Source organism: Plasmodium gaboni, chromosome 12, assembly GCF_001602025.1.
Source record: "Plasmodium gaboni strain SY75 chromosome 12, whole genome shotgun sequence".
Lineage (NCBI taxonomy): Eukaryota > Apicomplexa > Aconoidasida > Haemosporida > Plasmodiidae > Plasmodium > Plasmodium gaboni.
In genome coordinates, this window is record NC_031492.1 from 1426320 (window position 1) to 1441288 (window position 14969).

The following is a 14969-nucleotide window of genomic DNA, read 5'->3' on the forward strand; positions in this document are numbered from 1 at the left end:
TTTTTTTTTTTATGAATATGTGTATGTTTATATATCATGAATGAGATTTATATGACGTGCATTTCAATTATATAGAGAATATAATTAACTCTTATTGTGTTATACACCTATTTATATATTATAATATATATATTAATGGATGTTAATGTAAGATGAAATACTATTAAATCGATATATATTTTTATTTCATTTTGTTGTTGTTGAGTATAATTGCATATATTATATTAAAAATAAATAAATAAATAAATTATGAGGTTATTTAAAAAATATTTTGATAATAAAACGTTGTTATATAAAAAGACAATTAAAATATATATATATATATATATATATTTCTTATTGTTCTATATAAAATTACATTATATTTATTTTAAACATAATAAACATAATTGATTTTATAACACCTGATAAAATAATTTATATGTACCATAATTTCTTTTTCTTAAAAGTACCTATAAATCTTTCCATTTCAATCAAAAAAAAAGAAAAAGAAAAAAAAAAAGAAGTTACGTACTCATTATGTATACATACCACTTTAAAAATTAAAAAACTTAAAAGTAATGTTTTATAATAATGTTTCATTTGTAATTTAAAAAATACCCTACATATATATATATATATATATATATTTATTTATATGTTCCTTATACATGGATTATATATTATTTAATTTTTATAGACTTAATTTACAAGAATTATTATTTTTTTATTATATATATCTTAAACTCATTTCTTATTTTATTACTTTTTATAAAAATTTTTTATTAATTTGTTGTTAAAGTATAGAATTTTAAAGAATTCATTAACCAATAAATATGAAAATATACATATATATATATATAATTATTTTTGTATTTTGGGAGCTTCCTTGATTAAAATATATTTTATAAAAAATTTACTTTATAATGTATACATAAAATATGTATATTATATTATATATAGAGATATATTTTATATGTCATAAAATGTTTTATTCTCTTTTAATTTAAAAATATGTTTATATTAAATACCGAAGAAGAAAAATATTTTTTTGATATTTGACTGAATACTTCTTTTTACGTATTTTATGATATTTAAAAAATTGTTGATATTTTTTATTTTTTACTTTTTTTTGTTTTCATTTTTTCTTTCCTGTTAATTTTGACTTACCTTCTGCATTTTGAATATTTTTAATAATTTTTCACATTTTTTAATTTAATATTTATTTATGGAAATTTTTATATTTTCTTACTTAAAAATTATATTATAAAATTGTATATTGTTTATTTTTAATTTTTTTTTTAAACCTTAGAGAGAGCAAAAGGAATTTTTCTTAAGCTTTAATTTTTTAAATATTAAAATTAAATGAAGTGACTAAAATTTTTTTTTTTTTTTTTTGTAAATATAATAATAAAAATTTTATAAGAACGAAAATAGGAGAATTAATTTATGAAATAAATATGTATTTATATATATAATATGTTTATATATATATATATGTATATATATTTTTGTACATATAATATTTTTAAAAATATGTAAAACAAATGGGGAGTACTGATTATAGGGTTTTGAATGATGGGGATGAAAAGAACTTGAAGGTTTATTTTCAAAGGAAGAATAATTCAGATGAGCAAGCAGAATTGTTTTGTTTTATTTGTTTAGAAAAACATTTTGAAAATTCAAATTTAATTTCATGTTGTTCATTATGTACTGCTTGTGTTCATAAAAAATGTTGGTATACATGGAGAAGAAATCAAAAGTTAAGTGCCTTAAGATCTAAAATTTTGGGTTTAAATAAATTAAATCCTTTATTATGTACTATATGTAAAACAGGTATAGCAAAAATTGAAGAAGAAAATGATATGAAGGGGATTATTAATAATAATAGTAATAAAGAATACTTACAAGATGAATTATTAAGAATAATATCTTCTTTATTAAATAATGAAATGAATGTTAATCATGTGCCTATGTTACATATCAAATATATTTTCTCATTTAATTTTATTTTTTTAATTTTGTCTATTTTTCTAATTATACTTTTTTCTGTTGTATTTAATTTTACCTTAACATATGTTCTTCTTATTGCATTATTTATATTATATGAAATTATTGTACTTCAAATAGTTTTATACTTGTATATTCGTATAAAATATAATTAGTTCTATATGTTACAAATGTCTATATTTTTTAAGTACATTATTAATTATTCATATGTTTATATATTATGTATGTATCAAATTTGTATATTAGGATATATCTTTATATATTTTTTTATATTTACCGATTTGTGCAATTATAAGTATATATATATATGCATGTATTTATTTTTTTGTTGAATATTACATTTACAATTGTATATATATTAATTCACTTAATTTTTTATTTTTATTTTTATTTTTTTTTTTCTGTCTATTTTATGTATTCTGTTTAATCTATTCATTCTTTCTTTATTTATTTATTTCTTTCATTTATTATTATGTTTTTATTATTTTTTTATATATATAACCAACAGACTTTTAATTTTTTATATACATAAAAAAAAATAAAAAAAAAATAAAAAAAAATTTCTTTTTACTCTTATTTAATATATATGATATTACAATTGTAAAATACTGTCTCTAATTAGACAAGAGTTAAAATTTTTTTTTCCAAGTACTCAATGTCGTGATAATTATTAATATAGAGAACAAGAAAACAATACAAGAGAATATGGGACACAAGTGTAATATGTATTAATAGTAGAATATTAGTAAGAACAATATATTATACAATTATTTTTTTTTTTTTTTTATTTCGAAAATGTAAAATTTTATACATTTTGGTTTAACCATTAAAAGTATATATATATATATATATATTTATATTTATATTTATATTTATTTATATTATAATATTTTTCAATTATATCTTTTATGGTATCCATTGTTGTGCTAAGTGATAATAGAAATTTTGTTGTCCGATATATTTGTAATTATCTAATGTATAATTATCTATATCTTTAAATGCTTGTAATATTTGATTTTCATTTAACTTATTATTATACTCATCATGAAATGTACCTTTTTTTAAAAAGTTAGGCATTTCATCTATGTTAATATTATGATGGTTATGTTTTTTATGGTCTATTAAAAATAATAATTCTTGGAATTGTTGTTTTTGAACATTTAAGATATAATTTATTTTCTTTTTATCTTCTTCCATTCTTTTTATTTCTTCTTTAATATCCATCATAAATTGTTTATTGTTTTTTTCTATTAATTCTATATGTTTCCAATCTTTGGGTTCTAAATTGTAATGTATATTAAATCCTGGGTAAGCAGAATCAACATATTCATATTCATCTGATGAATTTTTTTCTGAAAAATTCTCATTACCTTGTCTTAGTGGATTCATACTATTTACCCAAATAAGGAAACTACAAAAGAATATAAAATAGTAAACATTTTTCATTTTTTTTTTCTCTATATTTTTAATAATTATATTTTGAAAAAGACAAAAATGAAAAAAATTGGCAAAAAAGAAAATAATATATTTATATAATAAATGAATAGTAGTATTTGCCTCTTTTTTTTTTCAGTTTGAATTATTTTACATGTAGTTTATCACTCTCTATGTGATTTAGCGATTTTTCATAATTTGTTATCATTTTTATAAATGAGAATATATTCACATATAATAATATATATATATATATATGATTTTGTGAAGTGTGTATGTACACTTATAATTTTTTATGAACATAAATATATATATATTATTATTTTTTAAATACGGGAGGACGTTTAAAATTAATGAACCGACGTATTATAATATATATATATATATACATACATACATATGTTAAATAATATTTTTAGGCAGAAATATTTCTTAATTAGTAATATATTATATCTTTATTATATTATTTATATAAACTATGTTTGTAATATATATTTTTTTCTAACATATGTAACATGATTAATAGGGAAAAAAAAAAAAAAAAAAAAAAAGAATTATCTCCTTTATGTCTACAACTCTCCTGAAATAAATCATCACATATTAGTGTAAATATTTTAATAGCCAATACCTTATTTTGTATAGCTTTAAAAATATGAATTATACTTATTCTTTTTTCTTTTATATATATATATATATAAGATGTAAAAATATAAATATGAAACTTATATATAATAGAATATAAATAAAGAGGAAGAAAAATATAAAAATTTAAACTTATTCGATGAATGGAACACTTATAATGTTAATCCTTTTTTTTTTTTCTTTCCCTTAATAAATACAAAAGGTACACATATAAATATATATAATTTAAAACATTTAGAAATTATTATAATGGGAAAATATAACAAAAGGAAAATTTTATTTATTCAAGTATTATATATATATATATATATATTTATGGAAATCTAACATTTTGAAATCGTTTATAGTATATTATAAATATATATGTGTTCTTGTTAAAAGGATACTGAACAAAAAAAAAAAAAAAAATGGTATAATATATATATATATTATACCAATTTTTTTTTTTTTTTTTCTGTTGTGTTATATATATAATTATACACTTATAAAAAAAATATTATATTTATTTATTATTTTTTTTTTATTATTATTTTTTTTTTTCTTCTTTTGTAAATTTTATTTTTCTAGCTCTTTTTTGAACATTCTTAAAATAAACCATGTGACTATACATTCGTATAAAAGAAAAAAAAAAAAAAAAAAAAGAGAATAGAATAGAAAGAATAAAAATAAAATAACTTAAATTCTTTAAAGTAAATGTTGTTTTAAATAAAATGTAATTCTTTTATATAAATATATTTTTTTATATTTATATTTATTTATTATTATTATTATTTTTATTTATTTTTTATAAAATGTACGAAAAAAAATGAACGTACGTTTTTTCAAGTCACTTTCTCTTTTCATATTTTTTGTGAAAGGTGTAATATTAGTTGTACAAGTAGGAAAAGCAAATTATGCAAACATTCATAAGAAAAATAATATAAATATTTTTAATTGTTTGAAAAGAAAATATGATAAGAAATTGTCTTCTTCTGTAGTGAATAATAATGATAAGTCATTATATGAATCATCTTTTTTGAAATGTTATTATCTGCTCGATAAATATAAAAAATTTAATAGGAAAAAGATATATGGATATATAAATAATGTTTCTTCTTTTCCTTTGGGAGCAGAAAATAAAATAAAAAAAAAATCTGAACATATGAATAAACGAAATATATATCCATGTTATAATTATGATGCTAAAGATATTGTAATATTAGAAGGATTAGAAGCTGTAAGAAAAAGACCAGGTATGTATATTGGGAACACGGATGTGAAAGGATTACATCAAATATTATTTGAAATTATTGATAATTCAGTAGATGAATATAATAATTTTGAATGTAATACAATTAAAGTTGTTATTCATAAAGATGATAGTGTAACTATAGAAGATAATGGAAGAGGTATTCCTTGTGATGTTCATGAGAAAACGAAAAAATCTGCCTTAGAAACTGTTCTTACTGTTCTGCATTCAGGAGCGAAATTTTTTGATGACGAAATGGATGATGAAGTTGATAATAATATAAACAATACAGGTAATACGAATACCTCCGAAAAAAACAATAGTGATAATGTATCTAATAGTACTAATAAGAGAACAAAAAAGAATTCAAAGGAAAGTGCACAGAAATATAAATATTCATCAGGTTTACATGGAGTTGGTTTATCTGTTGCTAATGCTTTAAGTAGTTTTATGAAAGTAAAAGTTTTTAGAAATAATAAAATATATAGTATAGAATTAGAAAAAGGAAACGTCACAAAAGAATTAACCATTACTGATTGCCCAGTTAATAAGAGAGGAACACAAATTCATTATAAACCTGATAGTAGTATTTTTAAAAGTAGTACAAAACATAATAGTGATTTAATAAAAAATAGAATTCATCAATTAGCTTATTTAAATGAAAAGCTAACTTTTTATTTTTATGACGAAAGAGCAGAAAATAAAAATAGTATATATATATCAAAAGGAAATAAATCAAATGAAATAATAAAAAATAAGAAAAAAAATACTTCAATTGATAATGAAAATGAGGATAATAAAAATAATACATTAAATGGTGATGTATCAAATGAAAATATGTCTGATAATTTAGCAAATGAAAATATACAAATCACTGATTATAACAATTTAGATTTTTACAATTATGAAATTATAAAACACGAATATGGACTAAATGAGTATATAGGAAATATAACAAAAAATAAAACAAATTTATTCAAAGATAATGATAAAATTATTAGTATATCTTGTTATCATAAAAACATATATATCGATTTAAGAATGAAATGGTTAAGTAATCAATATAATGAAAACATTATTAGTTTTGTAAATAATGTCAATACTACAGATGGTGGTACACATGTTGATGCTTTAAAATATGCAGTTAGTAGGTGTGTTAATTATAATATAAAAAAAAATGAAATGGCAAAAAATTTTGTTAATATTCCAGGTGAATATATTAGAGAAGGGTTAACAGCTATCTTATCTGTGAAAATGAACAATCCTGAATTTGAAGGACAAACCAAAACTAAACTAGGATCACATCATTTAAAATCTATATTAGAAAGTGTTATATTTGAAAAATTATCAGAAATTTTTGATTTTGAACCTAATCTATTAAGTAGCATATATTTTAAAGCATTACAAGCCAAATTAAGTGATGAAGAAGCAAAAGCAGCTAGGGATTTAATAAGATCAAAAAATAATCAATATTCTTCTACTATATTACCTGGTAAATTAGTAGATTGTATTAGTGATGATATATCTAGAAATGAAATATTTATTGTAGAAGGAGATAGTGCTGCTGGTAGTGCTAAACAAGCACGTAATAGAGAAATACAAGCTATATTACCTTTGAAAGGAAAAATATTAAATGTTGAAAAAATCAAGAACAATAAAAGAATTTTTGAAAATTCAGAATTAAAATCATTAATTACAGCTATCGGATTAAATGTAAATTATGATAATAAGAATTTAAAAAATAATAATATTTTAGGTAGCAATAAAAAAGGAAAAAATTTAAAAAAAAAATCTGATTTAAAAAATTCTAAATTTGAATCTACGCAAAGTAATAATAATACATTAAATAAGAAGAAAGATGTTTTTGCTGATAATACATTACGATATGGCAAAATAATTATTATGACTGATGCAGATGTAGATGGCGAACATATACGTATTTTACTTTTAACATTTTTATATAGATTTCAAAAGGAAATTATTGAAAATGGAAATGTGTATGTAGCGTGTCCACCGCTGTATAAAATAACTTATAATAAATTTTATGATAACTCAATAAAAGATATTGTTACAAAACAATTTAATGTCACTACAAAACAATCAAAGTTTATTATACATACCTATTCAGATCAAGAATTAAATAACTTATTGAAATTATTAGATAAAGACAAGCTTTCCTCTGGACAAAAAAATATGCAAAATAAAATTAAAAATAAAAATATGTCTTCAAGTGATGAATCCTTGAGTGAATATAATGAACAAAATCAAGTTAATGACATTTTTGTGAATGAAGAAAGTTCTACAGATTCATTTATAGATGATAGTGTATTATTTAACGTTTCCAAAAAATATGAAATACAAAGATTTAAAGGGTTAGGAGAAATGATGGCAGATCAATTGTGGAATACTACCATGGATCCTACTGTAAGAAAACTTATACGTGTTACTGTAGATGATGCAATAAGGGCTAACGATTTAATTTTTTCACTTATGGGGGAGGATTCGAAATTGCGTAAGAATTTTATTCTTGAAAATACAAATTCGTTATCAGAGTGAATAAAAAGTAAAAAATATATAAAAAAATAAAATAAATTGTAAACAAATTAAAAAAATTTAACATGCCAAATAAGGTTAAAAGTATAAATTATAAAATGTATAGAAATAAAAATAGGAAAAGTATTTTTCTTTTATAATTATGTTTTTTTCCTTGTATTAATTTTTTTGTTATATTATATATATATATATATATATATATGTATATGTATATATTTTTGATATAGAATGATAATACTTATTATGAAAATATATGTTAGTATATATATGACATATTTTGTCCAGGTGTGTAGAATATGAAAAAATCATTTTTTTTTTTTTTTTTCTCAATTAGCTTTTTTTTTGTTGTATTACCTTACATTTATGTAAATTTTTATAAAATTTTTTTTTTTTTTTCTTTTTTTGTTATTCTTAAGCTCATAAGAAGAAATATATATATATATATTTATAACATCATTTATTTACTTATCCATACATTTTCATTTTTTATTTTTTTAAATTTAATAATTAAATATTTTTAAATATAAATTTATTAATTAATAATAAATAAACGATCACAAATAAATTAAAAAAAAAAAAAATAAAGTAAATTAACAAAAAGGGAACAGAAAAAATGAAAGCATATTTTTTATTGTTTCGCTTTTAAGACAATTAAATATAACATATATAATAATAATATTTATATATATAACATTTCTTAAATAATTAATTTTTTTTTAGTTATTAATATTTTGTGTGTAAAATGATCAATTTTATTTTATCTTAAAATTTTTTTTCACGTTATTATATGTTATCTTATTTCTGAGTTTGAAGCTTTTCCTTTATTTATTTGTTTATAAAATTTTTAATAATAATTATGTTATGTATATTATGAACAACTAGCTATTTTGTCAAACTTTATGCCAAAAAAAAAAAATAAAATAAATTAAATAATATAAATTAAATTATAAATATGATATAAAATATTTACCAAAAAATAGAACATATATATATATATATATATATAATATTCATGTTATGTTTTATACAAAGGAATGTCTATTTTTACCCTTTCCTTTTATACAAACATCACATTATTTTATGTATTATATATTAAGGTAATATAAAAATTGTGATTTAAAATTTATGCTGCTTTATAAATATCTACGATTTGGAAATTCAGAAAATGAGGATTATGTGAATAATAATAAATATCATCAATAATTTTATGACTTAGAGAACCTGGATATTTTTCTTTTTGATATGCTTTGAATGCTGCTAATTTATATATAAGAGTAGCAGATATACATGCTATGAATGGGTTTTGAGGATATACTGAAGTAGCTGCTGCACAGAGGGCACCAACAGAACAACCTGACCCAGTAATTTTTGTAAGAATTTTTAAATCACAATTAATTTTGGCTACATAACGAGAACATGGACTAACAATATAATCTGTTTTTGATGTAACTACTACAGCACAATTATATTTTAATGCAACATTTCTGGCACTATTAATTATATCTGTTTCATTATGAGTACTGTTATTATTACTATCGACACCCTTTCCCAAAAATTCTCCTTTATCTAAATAATAAATTTCAGCAATATTACCTTTTATGACATTAGGCTGACATTTTAAAATAATATCTTTAATAACATTAGTTCTATAGGTTGTTGCTCCAACAGCGATTGGATCTATTATTAACATAAATTTATCTTTCATAGATTCTTTTCTTAATTTTTCTAATAAATTAATATTTTCTACTTGCGTCGTATGTAACCCTAGGTTGAAATAAGTGCATGAAGCTATTTTAGCAAATTCTTCAACTTCCTTAGGATTATCAATCATTGCTGGAGAAGAACCAAAGGCCAACAAACTGTTTGCAACCTTTTCAGTGGTTACTCTATTAGTTATACAATGAACAAGCGGATTAATAACCCGAACTTTATCGATGCACTTTATTATATCATCATGATATTCCTTAACGCTATTTATTTTGGTTAAAGTAGAGAATAAGCGACGTTTTATAAAAAAATTATATTTTCTCATTATAATTAACACATAAAATGGAATGAATCAAAAATAAAAATATGAACGAAAATAAGAACATACAGGAATATATTATATATTATATATAATAAATATGTAGATATACAAGGGCACACCGAACCAAGTAAATTATTAATATGGAGATGTATTAAATATATATATATATATATGTATTTTATAGTACAGTTACAAGTATTTTTATATTTAAGATGAAAAGTGAAAATTATGCATATTCACAAAGAAAAAATTTTAATACCTCATATTATAATATATATATGTTACCTATGTTAACAAGTAACATAAGGATACAATATGATTAAAAAATTTTGTTAATAATCATTTTACAAAAAAATAAATAAAAGTATAAAAAATATAATATCTTATATATATATATAATATTTTTATTTTATTTATTTATGTATTTAAAGAATTATTATATTATACAGAAGTAGAAAAATAACAATATCCTTAATAATCCGCAATCGAAAGAATGGAAATTTAACAAAAAAAAAAAAAAAAAAGAAAAAAAAAAGGTACAAATATAATAATAAAATATATTTTTTTTTAGTTTTAGATATTTATTGTGTAAATATGAATTTTAAAAATAAATAAATAAAGGAAATTAAATGTAAATTTGTTGTTTTAATTAAATATATATAAACATATATATGCTTGAGAAAAAAAAAAAAAGGAACTATTAAAAATATTATATAGATGGAAATATTATTTTAGGTTAAATTTTTTATATGTGCTTAATTTCCTTACAATATATGGTAATAGGAAGTAAAATATATGTAATATATAATTATAATATATTACATAAAAAAATATATATATATATTATATATATATATATATATATATATATATATATTATTACGTAAGTAACAAAGTTATAGTATAAAAATTATATAAATTAAAATAATTTTAGGGCATTAATTTTAAAATATATTAAGTGGCTTGTGAAATAATTATATCCAAAAAAAAAAAAATAATAAAATATTATGTATTATATACATATATATTTATACATTTAAAATAAAACAATATTTATATAATATTAAAAAAAAAATTTTATTTATTGTTACAGAACAATTTTAAATTTAAAAAAAAAAAAAAAAAAATAAATGATTTTCATAGTATCCTTATTAGTAAGTTATATGATCTCATTATACAATATATATAAGTATATATATATATATAACTTTTAAAGAAAAAAAATAAAATTAAAAAATAAAAAAATATATATATATATATTTATATATTGTGTTTAGATTATTTTGTTCGAATAACATAATATGTTTCAAAAGTGAAATGTATATAAGAGTGTAAATTTTATGCTCAGTTATAATTATTAATATTAATTTCTTTATCTTTTTTTAAATAAATAAATAAATAAATATATATATATATATATATATATATATATATGTATACCCAATTGTGTAATATATATTTTATTGAATAATATTAATATTTTACTGAAAATATAAGTAATAATATACACTATATATATATATATATATATATATATATATATATATATGTCATTTTTGAATATATATATTTGAAGCTTATGTTTTTGTTATAATATTTGAGAATAAAAAATTATGAGTTCGAAATATGACAATCAGAGTTTTCTGTCAACAGGATCAGATAAATATGGTGAACAAGAAAATTCTGTATTATTACATGATGAAGAAGATGAATATGTAAATGAGAATAAAAAGAAGAGAAATGAACGTGATAAGAAATTTCGATATTATGAAAATTTTTTTAATAAAAGGAGAAGTAAAAAGTGGAATTATTTCATAATATTTTTTTTAGGTGTATGTTTAGGATTTGCAATATGGCCATTTTTTATGACTATAATAACTTATAGATTATTTTATAAAGATAATTTTAATAATACAAATTATCGAACAAATAATTCTTCGACTTCTTTGAAATCATATGGAAATGATAAAAATAAGAAGAGTGATAATAATGGAAAAGTAACGATGAAAGATCAATCTCCAAATAAAGTATCTCCACATTTTAAGCCTATACGATTTGAAGAGATAGCAGGAATAGATGAATCTAAATTAGAATTATTAGAAGTAGTTGATTTTATAAAAAATAGAGAAAAGTATCATGAAATGGGTGCTAGAATGCCAAAGGGTGTTTTATTAGTTGGTCCTCCTGGTTCAGGAAAAACCATGTTAGCTCGAGCTGTAGCAACTGAAGCTAATGTTCCTTATATTTATACCTCTGGACCAGAATTTATAGAAATATATGTAGGTCAAGGGGCTAAAAGAATACGACAGTTATTTGCACATGCAAGATCAGTTGCTCCATCTATTGTATTTATTGATGAAATTGATGCAATTGGTGGAAAGAGAAGTTCAGGATCTGTTAATGGTGCTGGGCAAAGAGAACATGATCAAACGTTAAATCAATTATTAGTTGAAATGGATGGATTTAGTAATACTGTACATATTATGGTTATAGGTGCTACAAACAGAATTGATACCTTAGACAGTGCTTTATTACGACCTGGTAGATTTGATAGGATTGTTTATGTACCATTACCTGATGTTAATGGAAGAAAGAAAATTTTAGAAATATATATTAAAAAAATTAAAAGTGATTTAAAATTAGAAGATATTGAAAAGATAGCAAGATTAACACCTGGTTTTTCAGGTGCAGATTTAGAAAATGTTGTAAATGAGGCTACAATTTTAGCTACAAGAAATAATAAAAGTTTAGTTACAATTAATGAATTATATGAAGCTAGAGATAAGGTTTCTATGGGTCCAGAAAGAAAATCCTTAAGACAATCAGACCATCAAAGAAGAATAACAGCTTATCATGAAGCTGGTCATGCTATCGTTGCATATTTTCTTCAACCCAAAACAGATCCAATACATAAGGCTACAATTATTTCAAGAGGTAATGCCCTTGGATATGTTGAACAAATCCCAGTTGATGATAGACATAATTATTTTAAGAGTCAGATGGAAGCAAAATTAGCTGTTTGTATGGGAGGACGAACAGCTGAAGAAATTGTTTTTGGTAAATCAGAAACTAGTAGTGGTGCTTCAAGTGATATATCGAGAGCTACCGAAATTGCATATAAAATGGTAACGGAATGGGGTATGTCTGATAAATTAGGACCATTAAATTATAAAAAAAGAATGGGAGATGGTTATTCGTCTAATAGATTATCTGCTCAAACCGTTTCATCTATAGAAGTGGAAGTAAAGACCTTAGTAGAAAAAGGAAAAAGTTTATCAGAAGAAATATTAAGAAGACATAGGAAAGAATTAGATAATTTAGCTTTTGCATTATTAGATAAAGAAACCTTATCCGGAGAAGAAATTAAAAATATTATTGATCCAAATAATTCTAAAAATTATTCAGGTAAAGTAGAAATGTTAAAAAATGATACGAAGAAAACTGGAAAAAAGAGTAATAATACATCTAAAAATAAAAGTACCATTTCTGAGGATTATGACAAAAATAAAAATAATATGGAACAAAATTATCAATCACATGATGATACGTTAGTTAAAAATGAGGGAAATTGGAATGATATGAAAAATGAGATTGATGATAATAATACGAGAGATGGTCAAGTAAATTCAGACTCAGCTGTAAAAAGAAAAGAAATGATGGATAAGGATATAAATGGAAAAGAATTAAGTGAGATGGAAAATAAAGAGATGAAAGAAAATAAAAAGTTAGATGGTGACGAATTAAATAAAATTATTATTGATAACGACAAAATGGGTGATATGAAAAAGAATATAAAGCAAGTTATTAAAAAAATGAAAAAAAAGCAACCTAAAGGTTCTTACAAAACACAAAAAAATATATTGAAATCTATAAGTGAACACAAGGAATTGACAACTCAGAAGAAAGTGGAAGAAAATAAAATGGTGGCTGGTAATAATGAGAAGTCATCTAATAGCTTGGATAAAAATAATACCCAAGGTTTAAAAGATGAAAAGGATTATACAAATAATAATATTAATAATAATAACAATAATAATAATAATAATAATATGGTAAAAAATATAAATGATCTGTTTGAGGAGAATTTTCCTGAATATAAAAAATATGATAATGAAAATAATGATTTTGTAAAAACCAAAGAAAATTACTTTGATAATTTTAATGAAGTAATAGATATATCTCGTATAACAAATGTTGATGAAATGAAAAAGTTTAATATATTTGAACATAACTTAAATAAATTATTCTTATTTGACATATTTAAAAATGACTAATAAGAATATATATATATATATATATATATATATATATGTACAATTCGTATTATTTTTTATATATAATTATTTTATATATTTATTTATTTTTATATTTATTTATTTATTTATTTATTATGTATTTTAAAATATTTACTTTTTTATTTTTTTTTTTTTTTTTTTTTTTTTTTTTTTATTTTATTTATTTTTTTGGAAAAAAAAAAAAAAAATAAATGAAAAAATAATTTTTCCAATAATGTTTAGTATATTTATTTATTGTGTTATATAAGCAAATATAAATATATGAAGGAAATATTTAGTAGTTTAAATATATTATCTATAATTATATGGATTATTATATTATATAAATATTTATTTATTTATTTATTTTTTTCCAAGATATAAATATTTTCATTTTATTGTCTTTAATATTTTAATTTTTAGTTATATATATATATATAAATATTTCAAAGAAATTGAAATATGTTTTTTTGGTTTTACATAATATGTAAACCAGTTGAAGTTTTATACATAAGTATATATATATATATATATATATATATATTATATATATATATAAATTTTTTTTTTTTTTTTTTTTTTTTTTTTTTTGAATCATATGAAGATAAAACTCAATATATATATATATTGTCATGTAAATTATATATAAGATATTTCATTTTTATGTATAATGAATGAAAAATATTGAACTGAACAATTTATATTTTTTAAATAACATTATTTTATCATTATATGAAAAAAGGATGGAATACGTCAACATGTATTTAAATATGTATTATATATAATACAATGTATTTCTTAATTATATTTTTTTCTATTT

The 14969-nt window shown here is 19.7% G+C and overlaps 5 protein-coding genes across 5 annotated transcripts; 3 read left to right on the forward strand and 2 right to left on the reverse strand.

The window, feature by feature from the left end:
* Nucleotides 1-1526: 1526 nt before the first annotated feature.
* PGSY75_1239300 (hypothetical protein) lies at nt 1527-2144 on the forward strand (the record flags this gene model as incomplete). The annotated part of the gene is made up of 1 exon (XM_018786961.1): nt 1527-2144. One exon carries the CDS (start codon nt 1527-1529, stop codon nt 2142-2144), a length of 618 nt encoding a protein of 205 aa, XP_018640826.1.
* A 751-nt stretch (nt 2145-2895) lies between these two features.
* On the reverse strand, nt 2896-3435 carry PGSY75_1239400 (hypothetical protein; the record flags this gene model as incomplete). The annotated part of the gene is made up of 1 exon (XM_018786962.1): nt 2896-3435. The coding sequence occupies one exon, from the start codon at nt 3433-3435 to the stop codon at nt 2896-2898; it is 540 nt and encodes a 179-aa protein (XP_018640827.1).
* Nucleotides 3436-4870: 1435 nt separating this feature from the next.
* Nucleotides 4871-7849, forward strand: PGSY75_1239500 (DNA gyrase subunit B; the record flags this gene model as incomplete). The annotated part of the gene is made up of 1 exon (XM_018786963.1): nt 4871-7849. One exon carries the CDS (start codon nt 4871-4873, stop codon nt 7847-7849), a length of 2979 nt encoding a protein of 992 aa, XP_018640828.1.
* Nucleotides 7850-8969: 1120 nt separating this feature from the next.
* Nucleotides 8970-9878, reverse strand: PGSY75_1239600 (putative hydroxyethylthiazole kinase; the record flags this gene model as incomplete). Its single annotated transcript, XM_018786964.1, has 1 exon — nt 8970-9878. One exon carries the CDS (start codon nt 9876-9878, stop codon nt 8970-8972), a length of 909 nt encoding a protein of 302 aa, XP_018640829.1.
* A 1610-nt stretch (nt 9879-11488) lies between these two features.
* PGSY75_1239700 (ATP-dependent zinc metalloprotease FTSH 1) lies at nt 11489-14149 on the forward strand (the record flags this gene model as incomplete). The annotated part of the gene is made up of 1 exon (XM_018786965.1): nt 11489-14149. The coding sequence occupies one exon, from the start codon at nt 11489-11491 to the stop codon at nt 14147-14149; it is 2661 nt and encodes an 886-aa protein (XP_018640830.1).
* Nucleotides 14150-14969: the final 820 nt, after the last annotated feature.